We start from the raw sequence: 20,477 nt of genomic DNA on the forward strand, positions 1-20,477 counted from the left end.
AAATGGAACATTTGGATGAACACAATGCAACCACAAAGAATCAATTGTAAAAAATAAATTGTATGATTTCATTCCTTTTTTACATATTAATACAAATGAACACTAATTAAGAAACGCAGAAAAAAGGGGTAATTTCTGTGCGCTGAATATAAAATGTAAATTTTAAGGGGTCATATATAAAAGAAGCCAAAATGTAATATTTGTCTGTCTGTTGTTCGCCTTTCACACAAAAGCTGCTGGACGGATTTCTTTGATATTTATTTACTATATTTTACATTTCTCGGCATAGTTTTAATTTTGATGGTCTGAATACCTGCTTGATAATATATTATTTTGTAAGATATAACTACTTGCCTAATATAGAAGGTCGGTCACAAAATAGTGAGCATATTTTGTCCAAATTAAAAGTAAGAAATGCCTTTGTGACGCTATATAGAGCCTATGAACCTGATGTGGAAGCCTAGCAGGTCTTTAGTTCCTACCCTAGAATAGAATCAATTCATATTTTCCCGCATGTCGTACAACAACTGACATAGCCATGGCATCAACAAAACTTTCCCAAAGAGAACGGTCGGTCGAAAAATCACACCCGAATCCTCGAAACTTTAAGGTTTGATTTGTGTCTTTTACTGACCCGAGTGTAACTGGGCATGGCCATACTTAAGGATGAGTAAAAGAAGCATACAACCAGAGGCACCCATAGCAGGCATACAATATCTTAAAATATGTGAACATAACATCGTAGGAAATATTGTTCAGTGAGCTGCGGCCATAGCGTCAAAATTTGATGGAAGATCACTAGGAAAGTCACTGGATCCTAGTACCCCTCAAGGGGATCCCAGTGCCCCCCAAGGGGAACCTAGTACCCCCAAGGAGATCCCAGTGCCCTCCAAGGGGAACCTAGTACACCCAAGGGGATCCCAGTACCCCCAAGGGGATCCCAGTACCCCCCAAGGGGATCCCAGTACCCCCTAAAGGGATCCTAGTACCCCCAAGGGGATCCCAGTACCCCCTAAAGGGATCCTAGTACCCCCAAGGGGATCCTAGTACCCCCAAGGGGATCCCAGTACCCCCAAGGGGATCCCAGTACCCCCAAGGGGATCCAAGTACCCCCAAGGGGATCCCAGTACCCCCCAAGGGGATCCCAGTACCCCCAAGGGGATCCCAGTACCCCCCAAGGGGATCCCAGTACCCCCCAAGGGGATCCTAGTACCCCCAAGGGGATCCTAGTACCCCGGCAACAGTAAAAATTACGTTGCTCATGTCACAACCAAACAATTTTATGTAAAAACTTTCATATAATACAGTATTTATTCACGCCGTAAATCTAACTCGAGTGAAATTTTGAACAAAATTAACAAAAGTCTTTGGTGAGTGTAAAAACGGACTGGGCGTGTGGTAATGCGGTCGCGCTACGCAGTACCTTACGTAGTTGCTTACTTTGATTTTCTGCATTTTGCCCTTGAGAGAGGAATAAAGTCCGATGTGCTGAAACAGCGAAGTCTTGTATTTGGGTCGAATCATTTCCTTGTTCTTGCCGCACGCTTTCTGTAACAAGTGCAAACAAACATTTTTATTATGGCCACGTCTAGCCGCACACTAGCGCCAACATCAAGAATTTATTTTATTTATGTTAGCGAAAACTATGAAATTTTATTATTTTAATATTATTCTATATTAAACAGAGGATTTTATTAGGAAGTGTCATAGCTATCCTACTAATTTTATAAATGCGAAAGTTTGTCAGGTGTATGTGTGTATGTTTGTTAGTCTTTCACGGAAAATTTACTGGATGGATTGATATGAAACACGATGATGATGATATGGTAGAATATAACCTAGAATTGTGACTACGTTGTGTAAGAGAAAACTATAATACATTATATTATATCGATATATTTTTTAGTTTTAATAAAAGTAAACTGATAAAATGTGAAGGCGCTAGTGTGCGCGTGTTGACGACCTCCGTGGCCTAATGGTCATCATGCCGGACTGCTACGCTGGAGGACCCCCGAGGAGGTTCGATCCCCGGTCAGGTCAACATGCAAAATTATATTTTTCAGATTGACCTGGGTCTTGGATGTTTATCTATTTATGTATATAATATACAATTTAATATCGTTTAGTTAGTATCCCATAACACAAGTTTCGAACTTACTTTGGGGCTAACTTAATCTGTGTGATTTTTTACTATTTATTTAACTGTATACGAAAACAGAATGTTAATAAATAAAAAGAATGCTATTTGTTTGTGTAGGGTATATTTATATTTGTACGTTCATTATTGAATAAACCAGTTAATCAGTAACCGCCATCTTTCATTGACGTCTCACTGGCGACGAGGATGGGATATAGTTTTGAACTTTGCACTATACGTTTAAATATCACCAAAACAGGTAAGTTAGGCGGGTGCATGCACATACAATATATGAAAATTACATGTTTCTACGAATTACCAAACTGATCAACAATATATGTACATAACATGTATAATATAACTTGACATATATTAGAAAAAAAACAAATAATTAATATTTTTTAGGCTTTATTATTTAGGCTTGACGGTTCAATTTTAGAAAATTTTACTAATGTTACCTAAATGACTAAGTAGTTGCTCTCTAGAAGACCTACGAAAAATTATTCTTGAATGCAAAATTATTCTTATATTTATACTATTACTATAAAGAGGTAAGCGTTTGTGACATTGTATGTTTAAGGCGGGTAATCTCCGAAACTATCGAACCGATTTCAAAAAATCTTTCACATTAGAAAGGTACTTTATCCAAGATTGCTATAGGCTTTATTTTATCTCAAAATACCTAACCGGAGCGAAGCTCCGGGCAACATCTAGACGCCTATATCCCTATATCTTATTATCGTCGTATCGCCAATCGGGAGTCCACGTGGTGGGTCATGGCCCATATACCTTATCCCAGCAGAGGGAACGTTTTAATGGCTTGATTTTGATGATGATAATTATCGTCGTAAGTAGTGTTTGCGTACCTAACTAACCATGTTACAATTTTCAAAAATTGTCATTATAATATTGTGATCTAGAGATAGATGTCAACTATGTCTTGTTGTCGTACGATGGCAGCACAGTCGTCACTGAATTTTGTTATGCCGTCTACACACTATCGCCCGAAACGGACAGATGCCGACGTGAATGCATGAATATTGCGTAGTTACTATGAGTATATTTATTTACCGTAATGAAAATCCAGCTATGTATGCCGAATCTGGTCTATAATTTCTATTGCGCGTTCTAGGGAAATATAAATATTCGCGTCGCCATCTAGTGACGAACCAAGTAAAGTGATGTCGTTAGTCGATCTGCGTTATTTAGCCCGTTACGATACCCGTAGCGCCATCTATGATCGAGGGGCGAAAAGTTCATTGTACAAACTGGTTTATTAGTTACCCTCCCTTTCATCTGTCATATCATATCAACTGTTTTTCAATTAAATACGTAAATTAGCCTTCAGGCTTCTCCGTATTCAGAGAAAGAAAATGGACAGATGATTTATGATGTACAATTTTCAAAATAAGAAACGCATATGTTATTTATTTTATTCTACTCAAAAACTGAAATAAGGCATATTATACAAAATTTTCTTCCCTTCTCAACACGTCTCGCTCTATATGAAATTGACTTTCCATCATGGCTTCTATTATTTCTAGTATTCGAGGCATTTCTAATCTGAAACAAAACCAAAGCCTGCACTCTGTACAATGGAAAAACGGTTTACTGAGATATACATATTTCTTTTGTGATATTAGTATTATCATTCGATATTTAATTTAATAATGTTATAAACTTTAATAATCAAAATGAAATTTATCATCCTTGAAGCAACCCTAATTGTAGGCAAAGTTGCCATATTTTAGGCAAAGTTACAGTAATTGTCGACAACAGCAGGATTACGGACATGATAACTATCATAAAAGATCTGCATTGTGACGTCATACCAGCAAATTAAACAAAGAGGATTAATTTCTGTAGACCAAGCATAAACCATGGAAAGAACCTCATCTTTGGCGTAGGTATAATATAACAAAGAAAACAATATCATCAATGTAATTCATGACTAACCTGTGATGTAAATAACAACCTCTGCAACCAGTTTACACTTGCTAATTATGAAACATGCTAATAATAATAATGTGTTAGCGACTGACTTGCACCAGCCTTACGAACATACAAACTGAAAATTAAACAAATAATAGCAAGAAAATCTAGTAAAATCACTACAATTAAAGATAGACTTTTTTGTCGATTAGTTTTATTATATTCGAGTTTGTTATGATTCGCGTGTTGGAGTAAATTAAATAGTTATACGTATCGTTAGTTGCAAAGATATGACGCTTGTGAGAGTGCATGTATATTTGTTACAATTTCACGCAAAAACTAATGTATAGGTAAGTAGTTAGGTGAATGGAATTAAAACATGGAATATAATATTGATCAATAGGATAAATTCTATCCAGCGGACGTTTCAGGCGCGCCTAGTCATTCCACGGGCACTTTATATAAATCTTGAACACCGTCAAGCCGTGGTCTGCGAGTCTCGTGACTCTTGGGTATGTCTACCCCGTTAAAGAAAAAGACATGAAACTGCATCTCTAAGCCATCTTTTTAATTTCCCATCATCAGAACGTACAAAAGTATTTGTATATGTTTAACGATATTAACAATACAACTGAGTATAACAACTTTGTCCAAGACATTTTCTGTATCAACTGTAGATTTTCTGAGAAAATAAAAACAATCGTAACAGGAAACACATTTTACGGTTGTTGGAGCGTTGGGGCGCGGCAGGTTCAATGAATTCAAATAATACAAAAGGAAACTCATGATTCCTGTCATTGAAAAATGTAGCACCTAATGTAATTTTTTTAACAACAGGTTGTAGGTTTCTTGAAACTATAGGTATAATAATAACGGACCAGACATTAGTTTAACTTTTACAATCTGCATTCGGAGTGAAGCATCCGGTGCACTGAATACATGTTTATGTACCTCAGCAGTGGTGCATACTAAATTAACTGGGAAGCTCTCAGTAGCTATCTATAATGGGAAGCTTATTGAAGAAGAAATTATTATATTTGGATTATGAAGCAAACCAGATTAAATTATTCTAGGATAAAGGTAATACGTACAATGATGGGAATTGATGGCGGGATGGCATCCATGGTTTTCTGTGGCAGCAAGCTGAGCTCGACACAGATTTTTGGAAAAATTAAGAAGTAGCCTTTTTTCATTAGCAAGATAATAAAGACGCAAAAAACAATACATACGGAGGTCTTATCAATGGTGCAGACTTTATCAGCGAGATAGCTTTCGAGCAACCAGTCGATGGGGAGGTTGTTGTAGAATAGCTGCACGTAGGTGATGAAGCGGACGAGGTCTGCAGAACGGAACAGCTTGCCGATCCCGCCGATCTGGCAGTACTCGATGAAGAACCAGTCGGGGTTGCTGCGTGTCGTCTGCGCAGTGAAGAACTTGATGTCCTGGAATGAGAGATTGAATTACTACCAGGATCAGGTGACGCGGTTTTATGCTCAGTTCTCGAATGATAAAAGTAATCGTTAATCATTATTTTTGTTCATGTATTAATTATCATAATGTATCATTGCACGCTTCATGTTTTTTGTTCGCTTATTTTTATAACAATCCTCCTTTTTACAACGGTAGCGGGAACAAGAGCTGTGCCTGCAGTAGGAGGTCAGGGCTCCAGCGAGAGAAATCTCCTTCTAATGCGTGCGGGCAATTTCCAAGAGTCTCAACTTCACGCGTGATTATTATTTTCTTTCATTTATTAAATAGCTGGAACATTTATATAGTATCGAAATGGATGAAATGAAGAATTGTTAGTATGAGATTTAACAAATAATTACATCGCTTGTCTCACCAAAACTCGTAAAATAATAATTTTGCTCCGCCTGCTTGGTCCTATTTATGACTGATTTAGGGTCATCAACTATAACTATTCCAAATTTAATAAAAAATTGCCAAGTGGTTTAGCTGCGATAGCATGACAGACAGAAATACAGACTTTGGCATTTATGATATTAGTGTGGAAGTTCGAATGAGCGGTGTAGTAGCGGGATGTAATTAAATAATCTATTGAAATTATTATAGAAAAATATTATTAAATTACCTTGGACACGAAGAGATGTTGAACCAAAATGATAATATTTGATAGAATATCGCAATAAAAGCAACACATCGCATAGCATTATTTACAAAAGGTATTAAGTATGTGAAGGATCCTCTACAACATTGTGTCGACGGCAACTAGGTATTAAGAGATTAATCATTGATGTTTACAAATTTCCCAAGTTAATAAAATATAAACAGTCAAATTATTCCTTCTAATAAAAATCGCTAATAGCACATTGCAATTGCAATGAAGTAATGAATAAAATATTGTAAAATATTCTAAAGGATTTTCAGAAATTCAAAAAGAAAGATCTTCTAGTTTCACGAGATACGATAATTATGAACATTGCTTCTTATTGAGTGACCAATCGATTGACACTCGTTTGCGATACACGGCCAAATCAATTGAAAGACGAATGCTGAAATTACGTGCTGAACTTTATACTAGGAGACACTTCCTTTAGTAAAGTATTTATATCAATACGATCCATTATTAATCCATCGATGGATCCGAGTGGAACAAAAATTATAAACTAACCATTAATAGATTTGTTTAAAATTAATAGATTTGTTTGTTAAATTCGTAAAATATAGTCACCTGCATGTAGTCGTTCTTAGCCACCACGTCATCTTCCAACATGAGATAGAATGTGCCGCTGCTCTGAGCGTAGGCCATCAGAAAAATGGTGTCCAGGTTTTGCTTCGTTCGCCATTTGACTCGCTTCTTGGAATCTCCTAAAGTCAGTGGTAAAGAGTCGAAGTCCGGGTAGTAGGACGCAGGTGGAGAGATCAGTTCTATGACTCCAGTTTCCACTTGCTTTGGGAACCTTGAATGATACAACATGTTTCAGTAATTGTGGTGGACCTATAGTAGGACCACGTATGTTCCCGTGCATGTCGTACTAGGTGTAATTTTAATATCGATGTACTAACATAGTTAATAAGTTTCTTTTGTTATTAACACATTATGGTTTCTAAGTCTGAAATAAACGATTTTTATTTTATTTTTATTGGCCTTTTCCCTGTAGCTGTGGTTATACTTACAATGTTTCGATTTGCCTGGCGGTGGTGATCACGTATTCTAGGTCGGTTTCGCCCACCATCACCACGATGAGGGTGGTATTAGTGTCATCTTCAGATAGTCCTTCGATGAGATGCTGGAGACGAAACAATCACAAATCATTATCACTTTCATTCAATCCGTTCTAGAAGTTGGTGGACAAGTACCCACAGAAATCTATTTGTTGTATATAGGAACATATTTTCAGTAACGTCTGCGGCCATGACAATTTCGGGACATTTTGTATATTCTGTGTTATTTCAGGTCATATTCTACTCGTGTAATCTACCAAATATATTCGTATTTCATCTAGTAGATTTCGCATGATTGAGTAACAAGCACCAAAGAAATCATGAGAGCACATTATTAAATGTACAGTATTTAACGCCTCTCGCGTCCTTAGCACTAACGTGAGCACTAACGCACTACTGCTCAAGGCTACGGGAGACAGAGACTAGGAACTTACCGTAAGTGTAATTAATAGGTAGCTTTCCTTGTCCCTCTTCACTGTTGGTATCCCGATGACGACGTCAGCAAAGGTCTTCTTGTCTGATTTCATGTGGTAGGCCGGCGTGAGGCTGTAGGGGTCGTCCAGGAGATGGGGCAGCAGCTGAGGCATGAACACCGAGGACAGAGACAGCGTCTGCTTGTTACGTAGACCAGCCGCCGCCCTCGAACCTGGAAATTTACGGACTATTTACAAGAATGCGGAAGAACTAACGCGAGCGTTGTTAGTACTACTTAAATATGACCTGGAGATGTGCCTATGAAGGCCTAGTTTCTGGCTTTCAATCATGCTCATCTTTCTACTTACTACTACTGAAAAAGTACGTTGATTAAGGTTCTATGGAGAAGGCAATGGCAAACCACTCCATTAATAGTGCTAAGAAAATTATTGTATGTGTTCCATTACATGTAATGACCTTGTCCCTCAGCCATTAGTTATACGACTAATGACTATGAAGGAATGATGAAGGCTACAAGGAAAGAGGAATAGCCATGACCTCTTTTTAGGTCTTCTAGAGGCGTGTTCCACCAAACGATCCAATAAATATCGTACGAGGTAACTGACTATATAAAGACTTGACAGCTGATAGGCAACAACATCATTCTCAAAGAGGGTGAAAGCACTCGGTATATTCGTATTTCACTAAAGCACGCGTATTCTCGGCTGTGATGATTCGGAATGTCGCCTGCCTGACGTCTAACTACCTCATTATTACCTGACTCTGTTCGGGAATGACGTTGTTGCTTATTTTCTGGTTAGGTTTTGTGTCATCCATGAAATACGAATAAGGAGTGGTGATATTCCGGAGCGGGTACCGCAGGCACATGGGGAATAACACGCCTCAATTTTTTACAATAATACATTAGCACTTCTAAAAAATCGCTTCGCTTAATCACAATAGGTATGTGATTATCATGTTTTATCATCATTAAAATGTTAATAAATGATTTCGCACCAGCAATTGGTATGCAATATTTATAGTACAAGAATATATTAATAGTATAACTGAAATAAACCATAATCGCATTGCAGAGCAGAACCTATTACTAATAACAACTCATGACGAAAAGCGCTATATACTATAATATTCATGCGGACTTTATAATCAAAGTTAGACGTTGTTTTACTAGCAAACCAGAAGTTCGTCTTAAAAGCGCTGTGAATTTATTTACAGCTTGTTAGCGAGTTACATTCTAGATATTGTTTATAAGCACGTTATAACTGTAAGAATTGTTTTGATGATTGTTTGCACCTGGACAGCTAGGGTTCGTAGCGCAGAGCGTGGTGAACCAATCTCCACAACGACGATCCATAACGATCAACTCCCAAAAGGCCATGTTGTATTACAATTTGTTCTATTGGTAAAACAAACAGACGTAAAATATCTTGTTTGTTCTTCTTCTCTTCAATAAAAAAATATGGCGACGGCTTAATATGGCGATGGTTGGCATGTGCCAATCAGCCTGAGTGCGCCCTGTTGTTGTTGTCCAATCCTATAAGGTCGTAGTAAACTTAGCACAGATTCGTGTGCACGCGCACTTTTTCTGTTTGGAAGACATTGACATTTTAATGTATCGCAAGCGCGCGTGTACACACTTATAAAATTTTCATACAAAAAAGTGCAGACGTTTCTTTGTGCACCGGCCTTTGACCCATCGCTTTCAGACTGATAGCCGGCTACCGGATAACAATTGTTATGGCGAAGAATCGAGACACAATTGATACTTACGAGGGATTTAATGTACACCTCTTCCATCCGATCAAATTATGTTTATTGAAATATCAGCTACAGATTTATACTTTGATATAAGTACTTTACAATGACAATAAATTAGCAGACTGCTCGCTGTCTGCAAGCTTGGCGTACTAATATCATGCCCAGCGTACCATTTGCACTGCTGAAAGACCTGTATGACGCCCCAGATACTAATGTGTCAGTTGCATCAATCTTTATACTTTTGTGTGATTATTGAACCTTTTTTGAAATGTAGGCGAAACACAGGCAGAGGACAAGAAGAAGAATGTAAAGCCTACAGATGATGCTTTGACAAAGCTTTTCTTCCTCGTGGTCAAACAATTCGCCTGACTTATACGGTTACGAGGAATTACATAACCTGATGGTCCTAACTCATGGATAACTTATTTAGCTACGACGAATGATATAAAAGCTCACTTTTCAATGGATGTCAGTTTGTACCTGTGATATTCTTCAGTAGCGACTGCATTTCTGGTGACAGGCTGGTGGAGGTCCTGTCGACTGCAGCGATGGAAGTCAGGTGTTTATGCTCGCCCAGTAATTTGGTCTGAAAACAACAAGACATAGCTAATCTCTGTGAAAATACAACTATGCGGGCAAATACCCATATAATTGGTACACACACGCCCACCACATATCACAAAGGATATTTTGAAATGATCGTGTTGCGAATACGTTGTTTTAAAAATATGGTCTTGTGGCAATATGATATTCAGCAACCGAGGGGCACAGGCTCTTCTACAGTCATTAAAATATCTACATACTCGCTCGTTATGAGCCTACTTATCATCATCTAAATATTTTAACAAACAATTCTGAATATTGTTCAATTAACAATATTAAAAATAAGACGTTATTCTTATATTGTTATATTTTTTTGACTCTTATTAATTGAGGATTGTTATTATTAAGATAATGTTTTACGAGACGATTCTATCTAAAATAATTATGTTTCAAAAAATTTTATAAAAGTAGCTTATTCCCTGTATTTAGGTATTAGACTGAGTTCTTCGAAATCATTTCTCATTTTTAGATGCTTAAAAATTGAAACCAATTTTATTTCATTCGGATAAAGCCTCTTCTTATCTATGCGGCCGCGGGAGTCCGGTTAGGTATGTGGGACTCGAACCCACCAAAACCACACGGTGTCAACACCTACCACGATAGTACCGGGACCATATGCTACCCTCGCTCCACAGACCCGGTGGCCACCACCACCGTGGCCTCGGCATGGCCAGCCTCCACTCTCCCGTTTGGGGAAGGCGCGCTTGACAGCGAGGCGCCTTCTCCCCGGAGGTTATAGACCGAGACCTAATCTAACCTAACAGTCAAATAGCATAAACATTCTGTACTACCAATATTAATTGTTTTTATATTCTCCCTTTCTCTCATTTGATAGTTTTCTCAGTTCTTTATCCATACAGCGTCAGAGCAGCATCTACCTATAAAGGCACATCATCCTTGACGACATCAAGACTTCTTGGGTTTGCCTCTTCTGCCAGGGCCAGGTGGAAACGCATAGCCAGACATTGTTTCTCACTTAATTTGCCAGTTTACACAAAAAGGTACCAGGCTAGACGGTACTCCTGGAGGTTGTCTGCCATGTCGAACATTCAGTTACCTGCATGGTAAGAACATCGTGTTGCCGGGAGCGGTAGAGGGACTCCAGGAACTGCAATCTCGCCTGCATATCCAGAATCTTCTGCTCGATCTTCTCTTCCTTCTGTATATTTCCTGTCGACAATTATTATTTTAAAAGTAATCATTTGCTTCGCATTTTTTACTGCTTTATTGATAATTTTGAGAATTTTTAATAAAATCAAATCGTTTAAAACTAGCTCGTTGCAAGAAACATAAATAAATGTAACAACTTTTATTTCGAAGTCAACGCTTATGGAGTTCTATCTTAGACTCTATAAGCTGTTTTAGTTAATTTTAGCTGGCTGTCGAACAAACACAGCTTGCCACTGACTTCGCGTAATTTAGTAAATATATATACTTTTTATATAAATATATGATGATGCAAGTGAGATACGTCTAGCTTATTCATCTTAAAACCAGCCAGAGGCTTCAGCTTTCAATCTATCTAAGATATAATGCATTACGCTAATCTGCCCTTAAGACAATGAGATAACGTTGCTGTGTCGACTGGGTCGAGATTTCGAGAGCCTTCGACCGCATAGATTGATAATGATAAAACGCCCGCCTTGTTCTACAATATTTCACGATGAAATTATTGTATTTGTGATTTATTTTCATAGCTAATTCTGGGGAAAAACTTCCTTAATTTCTTCCATGCTTAACTGCTTAACTCTCTTTGGTCATTTTATCAGTTGTCATCATTCTCGTATACTTTTTAAACAAAATTGACAACACGTTACGAACCGTGTTGTCGGTCGGCTATATATATAAATTATATACCCAAATCTTTCTCAGAAATCACACTATCTATTGGTGAAAACCGTATTTGATCCGAGCAGTAAACAGACAAACGCGGCACGGAACTTTTGTTTTATAATGTGTAAAGAAGGATTAATGACGACCTCGATGGCGCAGTGGTAAAGTGCTTGCCTCTGAACCGAGAGGTCCCGGGTTCGATCCCCGGTCGGATCATGATGGAAAATGATCTTTTTCTGATTGGCCCGAGCCCATCGTTGTGTTAGTATCCCATAACACAAGTCTCGAACTTGCTTTGGGGCTAGCTCCATCTGTGTGATTTGCCCTAATATATATATTTATTTATTAAAGAGAGGAACGTTATTTTTGAGATGCGATAACCAAAAAATTGATAAGAAAAATAGGATTTTAAAAATTCAGTTTCATCTATGATCTTTTGGTCACACTACCAATATCGAGCGCCAACCTTGACTAATAATGGTGAAGGAACTCTTGTGCTAATTGATAGTACATTGTGATCGTCCACTGAAATCTAACTCTAATGTCAATCACAATAGACTGTATTTTCCTCTACCATGACTGTAATTGAGAAATCGTTTAGGTAAAGTAACAATAATTAGTTTCACGACTAAGTCCCGTAATATTCATCACTGCATAAATGATGAAGGATAGTTTAAACTATATAATGCTCGATTATTTTCTAATCTTCTAACTTTCAATCTTGGTTTAATCTACAGTTTGGTCTAATCTCTGAATATAAAACACCTGTGTCTCAATAATAGTTCATATTGCGTGTCAATAAGAGCACTTTTGACTTAAAGTTTGCAGAACAGACTCCCAGGAATCTCGAAGAACTATATATAGTCCCCGAAACAAAAAGAAACATTCCAGGTGCTTCTTGTAGAAACCCCATCACTCTGTATGACATATAGATCAACAAACAGGAAAAATATGGCTCCGTTAGAAACATATCGTTGTTTTTGAAATCAAAAGTCCACTTGACTTTATATTTCGATAGGCTTGGAACAGTCATATTTATGCTCTGTCCCTCTCATTCTTTTCAGAAGATTGAGACAAAACTATTCCGAACCTAATAAGAGATAAACTTTTTTATTAAAAAATAATATGTGTGTAGATTAGCCTTAGACTGGGCTTCTTTAATATTCAAACAATCATGAATATAGGTACCTAACCGTCTGCTGGGCTGAAGTCTACTATATATATAATTTTTAATTTCTTTGCTGGAATAAAGATACTCTGTACAATGTAAACATAATATACTTTTTATGCAGTCGTGTAGAAATAGTTATATTACATCTGGATTTGCTTATTGCAACCAACTGCACGTCAAATTTTCCGCTTGCGCCTTTGTAGAAAGCCAAAACATTTATTCTGAAGTTAAAAATTCAAAATGAATTGAATGAGAAAAAAGAAAGACGGCCGTGTCTAGTTATTTTTACGAAATAAAATATATTCTTATATGTCCATAATTCAGACTGCATGTATGCAAAATTTCGAGATGATTGGTCGTGTGGTTAAAGCGTGAAAATGTAACATACAAACAAGTTGTAATTGGGATTCGGATTTCTCATAAAAGTAATGATGGAAAATTTCAAATGTTTGACTACAAGTAATTCTTAGCTCTCGTAACTGTTTCGTAAAAATATCTGTATTGTCTTTTGTGTCATCTACTTAAAGGTAATTATTTATGTTTCATAATGACGGTGCTACACGTCAACACGTTACCATTGTTCCGAGAATATTCTAGAAGCTAAAATAATATAAAACCGTGTAACTTAATACCTTTAAGTTAATGCATCCATTAGACGCTGAAGTCATGTGTAGCGTCACTCTTTGCGATATAATTATGAAGATATTTTATAGAAAATAAAGCATTTCAAGTAAAGTAAACGAAACTTTCATATGACTCACTCGAAAATATCGAAGTGTCGTATGAATTTTCACCACCCAATTAAGGTCGGTTTTTTCTTAACAACAATTAGGCTCAATCAAAATTGGACAAGCCATTTCGAAAAATATCAAAGAATATTCAGACAGACAAAATATCTAAAAACAATAATTTTGCTAGGTACCTACTTCACAACCCTATGCTTATTAAAATTTTAAAACGTGGAAACAAAGCAATGTTGACAACGCACCGTCAGAATAGAGCAAACAAAACAAATTGTGCTACGAAAATGTCAGTATGAATTTTCGAAGACACATGTACCTCCCTGGTAATATACCCAATTATAACATGATGCAATTAAAATGTGCATGGACCTTGCGAATTATCCTCCACGCTCGTCGCTAGGCGACCGTGTTTAAAAGTAAAAAATATAGTGGATATGTTTTAGAGTTACAACTTACAACAATGTTTTGAAATATAGTTTGTGCAAAATAAGTCTGTATTTAAATTTTATATAAACATAGCTTTTGCCCGCAACTTCACCCGCGTGAATTTCATAGTAAAATCTCTGTAATTCCTCCAAGAAAAATTATGAAGTGTATGTTTACCAATTTTCGGCTTTTTATTTTGAAAATTGTATTAAGTCCCATATAGGGTTAATTTAAAAAAAAAATTGGAACACGTATTCATTGTAAACAACTAAAATCCAAATTTTCCAGTCACTAACTATAACGGTGTAGAACTTTCATATAAAAGATCTTTAACCCCTTTCGGGGTAGGATTTGCAAAAATCCTCTCTTAGTGCTCACCCACAAGCCTACATGCCAAATTTCAGCTTCCTACGTCCAGTAGTTTCGGCTGTACGTTTTCTGTCAGACAGTCAGTCACTCAGTAACGCAAGAGTTTTATGAATCACATTATCAATTAATATAACCCTCATCAAAATCTGTTGCGTAGTTTTAGATAAGTATCTAAGCATATAATAATTGTTTTATACTATGCAGTGATAGGTGTAGTTATTTTGAATTACCAGACAGACAGACACTAATTATATTTACAATCTCAAATGGGAACCATGTCAATAATGGGACACCAAATAACCTTACGCTTAACTGGTTTTGAAGTTTCTAATATTATATTGTGGACTAGATGATGCCTCCGATTTCGTTCGCGTGGCTGGTCAATTTTTGGTAAGGAGTCAAAATTATTAGAGAAATTTAATTGTACAGACAAATGTAACAATACCTATACATACATGCTCATCAGATTGAAAAAGTATATTTTCTTTAGCTGAACTATTGTGACTCTTCTTCAGGTGTTCCAGATCTTCGATTTTTATACCTCAACAGAAAATGCTCATCAGACTGAACTACTTTCATTAGAGCGTCATTTCTATGTTTCCTATAGTTTAGCTGCACCATCATTGTTCTCCATCACGTGTTCCAGTTTTCAAAATAATTTATACCCTATATGTTGCCCAGGCTTAATAGCTGTGTAACAAAAAAAGTTTCATTCAAATCCGTCCAGTAGTTCCGAAGATTAGCGTGTACAAACAGACAAACAGACAGATTTTTATTTCAATTCTTACTCTGTTGCTGTGGCTCAAATTCAAATTCAAATTGAAACTTCTTTATTCAATTTAGGATGATATACATCACTTATTGACGTCAAAAAATTACTTAAGTCTACTGCCAAAGCGCAGGTGAAGAAGAAGCGGCGCAACAAACTTCACCGCAGCCTTTTCTCCAAGGACGTCAATTAACAAATATAGGTCTTATACATATATTAAAAATTAGGAGGACGAATGTATATCATTACTAAACATGTCAAAATTTGAATGAATAAAGAAAATAAAAGTTGTATTTCCAATAAAATTATTGAAAATTGTCACACAAAAAAATATATAAATAAAAAGCTAAATGTACATAACGTACGTAATAATATCATAAATCAATTACATATGTTATGAGGATACTGCACCACGTTTGGGCCAAACATTATTGTCGTTCACATAATCATCAGACTTGTAATATGCCTTTTTAAAAAGTACTTTTTTATATAATTTCAAAATTTTTTGTCCGGCAAATCAAGAATCCATTTAGGCAATTTATTATAAAAATGGATACAGTTCCCAACAAAAGACGTTCTAACTTTGGCCAACCGATGCCCGGGGACAAACAATTTATCTTTATTACGTAAGGCTCTATCAGTGTAATCACCAACTTTTTTAAATAAGTTTAAATTGTTCCGGACATGCATAACGTTGTCAAATATGTATTGAGAGGGTAAAGTTAAAATATTAAAATATTAATCTCTATCGTCTAATTTTATTTTTATGTAAATTTATTCAATGTACAGGAATTCTTTTTCTACTATTTTATTATATGTTTTAGATATATTTTATGCTTTAGGTACAGACCACAAATACAATGGATAGTGTAACTAACTGGTACCATATTATCGCAAAAATACTATCTTTACCCTTATTTAAATTATAAAACAAAGTTCTCTGCCACGTCTGTCTGCCGTCTCAAAAACTTTTTTTTTCAGTTTATCGCGAACGCACGGATTTTCATGCGGTTCTCACGAATGGATTTGAAGGAGGTGTCTGAATTATATTTACCCTAGCGAAACCTTTACAGGGTTATCCTGCTTTTTTTTAATGATACCACTATTACCAAACGCACAAAAATTATCAAGTTAAAAGCACATTTTCATCTGTACCGGACCAGAGTCTGTAATTAAGCGCGCTTGAAGCTATTTTTGCGAACGGTTCATGTTACCAATTTACAGACCTGTATGCAACACACGAAACACGCGTATTAATTCTAATTGTGGACAAGCTTTTGCCCCCGGCTTCGCCCGCGTTAATTTCGCATGTCCGCGTCATAACGTATTATTGTTAATATTGCGGGTTCTGAGCAACGTATCGCGATGAAACCTATACCAGATTTTAAGTTATATACCATCCGCAATACAACCGTGAAAAATGCATCAAATTCCACATACAGACAGACAAACATACAAAAATAAAAAATATATAATTTGGCTTCTATTAGTCCCATAAAAACCACCCGAAATTATTTTTCTCTAATATCTCCCATATTTATCTAAAATATTTAGGGGAGGCTTTTGCCCAGCAGTGGGACTAAAACAGCTAATAAAAAAAATAAAAACATATCTCCCATGTACGAACAGACTTACAATTTATGCGTATAGGTGAGGTATACGATAAAATTGTTTTTGCCTGTTGTTTAAATCTCCGACCATGCGATCAAGGTCTACCTTAAAATTATACTTAATCAGAACATGTCAAGTTTTCAATGAACCGTAAAATGATAATACGCTACACAAACAACTATAGATATATTATAAAACTACTAGCGCCCCGTCCCGGCTTCGCTCGGGTAAAACCATAATAAATTAAACACCTAAACATTCCTCATTAATCACACTATCTACTAAAACAACCCGCATCAAAATCCGTTGCGTAGTTTTAAAGATCTAAGCATACATATGTACAGACAGCGGGAAGCGTCTTTGTTTTATACTATGTACAGATACAGAAATGTTTTTACATATTACAACTTCAGAGATGATGATATGGTACTTACCTATACCTTTGAAATTACCTAAATGTTACCAATTGGTGACCCACAATATTCGTGGCGTAAAGTGATTACTCTAAAATGCTTTTAGTTTGTAGCTTTGGTACATATTTTTTTAAATTTTAGAATATGTGTCCGTCAATATCTAATTTTTGAATTTACTTCAGTGACATTAACTTTGACAAACATTTTCTGGTAATGGACAAATTGTTGGGAAATTAATAATAGGTACATTTATTATCATTTTGCAATTTACATTGCCACGGAACAGTGCACCAATCAGGATGTTGATCTCAGGGACCAAGTCACTTTTAGATATTACAATGCTATCTTGATAGCATTTGAACTTATCCACCTGCCTGGGAATGGCGCCTTCAAGTCGTAAATTTATAGGAAGATGTTCTCAGTCTCCACGATATACATAACAAAGCAAAATTACCATGAAGCTTGATTATGAGATAGTTTGCAAAACAACGAAGATTCGCCGTCTCGTGCTCTCTAGCAATGCATTACTATACTGGTTTGTACACACATATTCATTTATTATATCATAATGAATATTAAGCCCCAAAAAATAAAATCAAATGATGTGTATGCAGCTCTTTTAAACAAAACAAAAATATTGAATCGATTCACAATTGACGGAGAAATCGTTGAACGTACATAAAAAATAAATACACCCGATTATTATAACCTACTCCTTTGTTCGTCGGTCGGTTAACAATGACATGTTGGTGGAAGTCACCAATATGTCAAAAGTCGCAGAAATATTTAGGCCTTGCGAGCAAACTTCATTAATCCACTTTTTTCCAATGAATGAACACTTCATAAGGAAACTGCATTCACTCTGGTGTAATAAGTTTGCTGTCACTAGATGGCGGTTGTTAAGCCATGTCACATGCCTTTACGACACTTTGGAAGGGGAGATGTCGCACAAAATATCCCGCTAAAAGAAAATCTGGTCTGACGTTGTGCCAAAGCGTTATTAAGTTTCGAAATTCTCACAAAATTGGCTTTCAAACTTTAAGGCTGACACATAAGAATCAATTCCTATGGGATGGGAATATTGCCATTGTCCTATAGAGGCTTAGACGTAATAACTTCCTGGAAAGCAGCGATTTTGAGCTTACTGGCAGTGTGCACCACATCATATCACGCGAATGCAATACTGCGCTATTATTGGTATCGCATATAGACGATGCAATGTGACTTTGATATGCTGTCGCCTGTACTTTAAGATGAGAGAGCGGAAGACTGCACTCAACTGCAAGTGTACAATCAAGCTGAGCGTGTCACTAGTGACCTCATTCGTGATCACCTATTTATAATACTTTTTAATGTTTATTGTAAAACGTGATTGAAATAAATAATTTATTTATTTTATTTCTTTATGACAGTGAAAGTCGTTCTTCCATATATTATTTTATATAAAATTATGGTATTATATGGTACTTTTTCATTTTTGACCGGTATCAAGTATTAGAGTTCGTCATTCGTAAGGGGAAAAGAGTGATATTATATGTACATATATATCGCGATATTATATGTATATATATCAAGTACATGTTCTGCTCATCTTTAGTTGCTTCCGCCTACTCTTTTTTCCTTAATTTCCTTGATTATTAGCGTGATTTGTCCTAATATATTTATTTGTTTGGCACGATTTTCGGCATCGCTCGTTGTCAGACCATTGGCACTTCATATCATGCTTGACGACATCTAGACAGCACTGCTCGTGTCCCTTCTGCCAAAAAACAGGACTACGTGTCAAACATTCTCTCAAATTAATTATAATAACTATGCATAGGCAATGTGCTATGTTTCTCTACCTTGACATCATTGGAAAAATCATTGTTCGACTGAACAATGCAACCATGGCATGAAGTATAACTAAACAATTACGCTGTGCCGTAATCTGTACAATAATATTGTAATAAAAAGTTATTATTAAAAAATTAAGAGTGGAAGGCAGTCGGCGCGGATGAGGTGGGCCCGCGCCGTCAGCCATAATAAAATACAATAATAAAATTAAATAGGTTTATAAAAACTATTTCCTCTATTCGAACGTGCTAATTGCTAACATTGGTCAGATTTTGTTCAAGTCGCCTAAATACATCTGACATGACTCTTTCGACCACCTACCGCGTCTAGCGGTAATCGCATTAACACTAGTGAACTTAAACTGCCAACCAGTGTGCAGGTTTCCTCACGATGTATATATACTTTAAACGGTGGTCAATAAAAACTCACAGTGACATACCTACATGAGTCAGATTGGTATACAAATTTACATGGCACGAATGTGATTCCTGGAGTCGAGGAACCTGGGCCCTTACAATCGCAGACGGACTGTGTTAACCTTGGCCATCACCGCTTCAAAATTTTTCATACTGTTTTAATGGCTATATTACTAAGTAGCTTTTGCCCGCGGATCCGACCACAAGTAGGTAACTGTGGCGTATCTCCACATTCCGAGACGTGAGCTATAACGTACCATCTAGGAATGTGATAAAGTTAGCTCACAGATTTATAGATTATAGATAGTGATTGTCATAAGTTCTAATTTATTTTTATTTGAAGGGGAGAGTTCTGTGAGCTATCTTTACGACATTCCTAGATTGTACCTTTATAGCTCCTATCTCGGAATGTGGAGATATGCCACATAGACTCTGATACTCTCCAGCTCTCCCTTCAACTATCTCCAAAAATCACCTCAATCCGTTGTTCCATTTGAACGTGAAAGACGGTCAAAGAAACCTACAAACACATTTTCCCATTCAATTTAAAACATTAGTATGGATTTGCGAAATGTCCTTTTAAACTGTTGTTTATTCGGCCGCTGCGCCTGCGACCACACCCGATCCGAATCATGGAAGCATGCAAATTTTAGCAGGTTACACCAATATGAACGTCTCGCTTATTAGCCGACCTAGCGACTGTGTCGCTATGCCAAGAAATAGTCCAAACAAACACATCAATTAGTTACGGCTTTGTCGATACAGACTTCATAGCATTAGTTCCATTTTGCGTCAATAAATCAGGGGTATTTTCAAGCAAAAACTGATTATTAAAGAAT

At 36.5% G+C, this 20,477-nt stretch overlaps 1 protein-coding gene across 3 annotated transcripts in view; it reads right to left on the minus strand.

Moving 5' to 3' along the window:
- The window catches only part of LOC128683034 (alpha-1,3-mannosyl-glycoprotein 4-beta-N-acetylglucosaminyltransferase A-like), a 55,082-nt gene that overhangs the window by 3,496 nt on the left and 31,109 nt on the right, over nucleotides 1–20,477 (minus strand). For all 3 annotated transcript variants that reach the window (XM_053768206.2, XM_053768204.2, XM_053768205.2), the window contains exons 3-9: nucleotides 11,109–11,221; nucleotides 9,929–10,034; nucleotides 7,690–7,901; nucleotides 7,208–7,320; nucleotides 6,762–6,990; nucleotides 5,299–5,511; nucleotides 1,441–1,548 (exon numbers count right to left, since the gene is read on the minus strand). In XM_053768206.2, the coding sequence (XP_053624181.1) occupies nucleotides 1,441–1,548; nucleotides 5,299–5,511; nucleotides 6,762–6,990; nucleotides 7,208–7,320; nucleotides 7,690–7,901; nucleotides 9,929–10,034; nucleotides 11,109–11,221 (1,094 nt within the window). The remainder of the gene's footprint in view (nucleotides 1–1,440; nucleotides 1,549–5,298; nucleotides 5,512–6,761; nucleotides 6,991–7,207; nucleotides 7,321–7,689; nucleotides 7,902–9,928; nucleotides 10,035–11,108; nucleotides 11,222–20,477) is intronic.

This window comes from Plodia interpunctella, chromosome Z (genome assembly GCF_027563975.2).
Source record: "Plodia interpunctella isolate USDA-ARS_2022_Savannah chromosome Z, ilPloInte3.2, whole genome shotgun sequence".
Taxonomy (NCBI): domain Eukaryota; kingdom Metazoa; phylum Arthropoda; class Insecta; order Lepidoptera; family Pyralidae; genus Plodia; species Plodia interpunctella.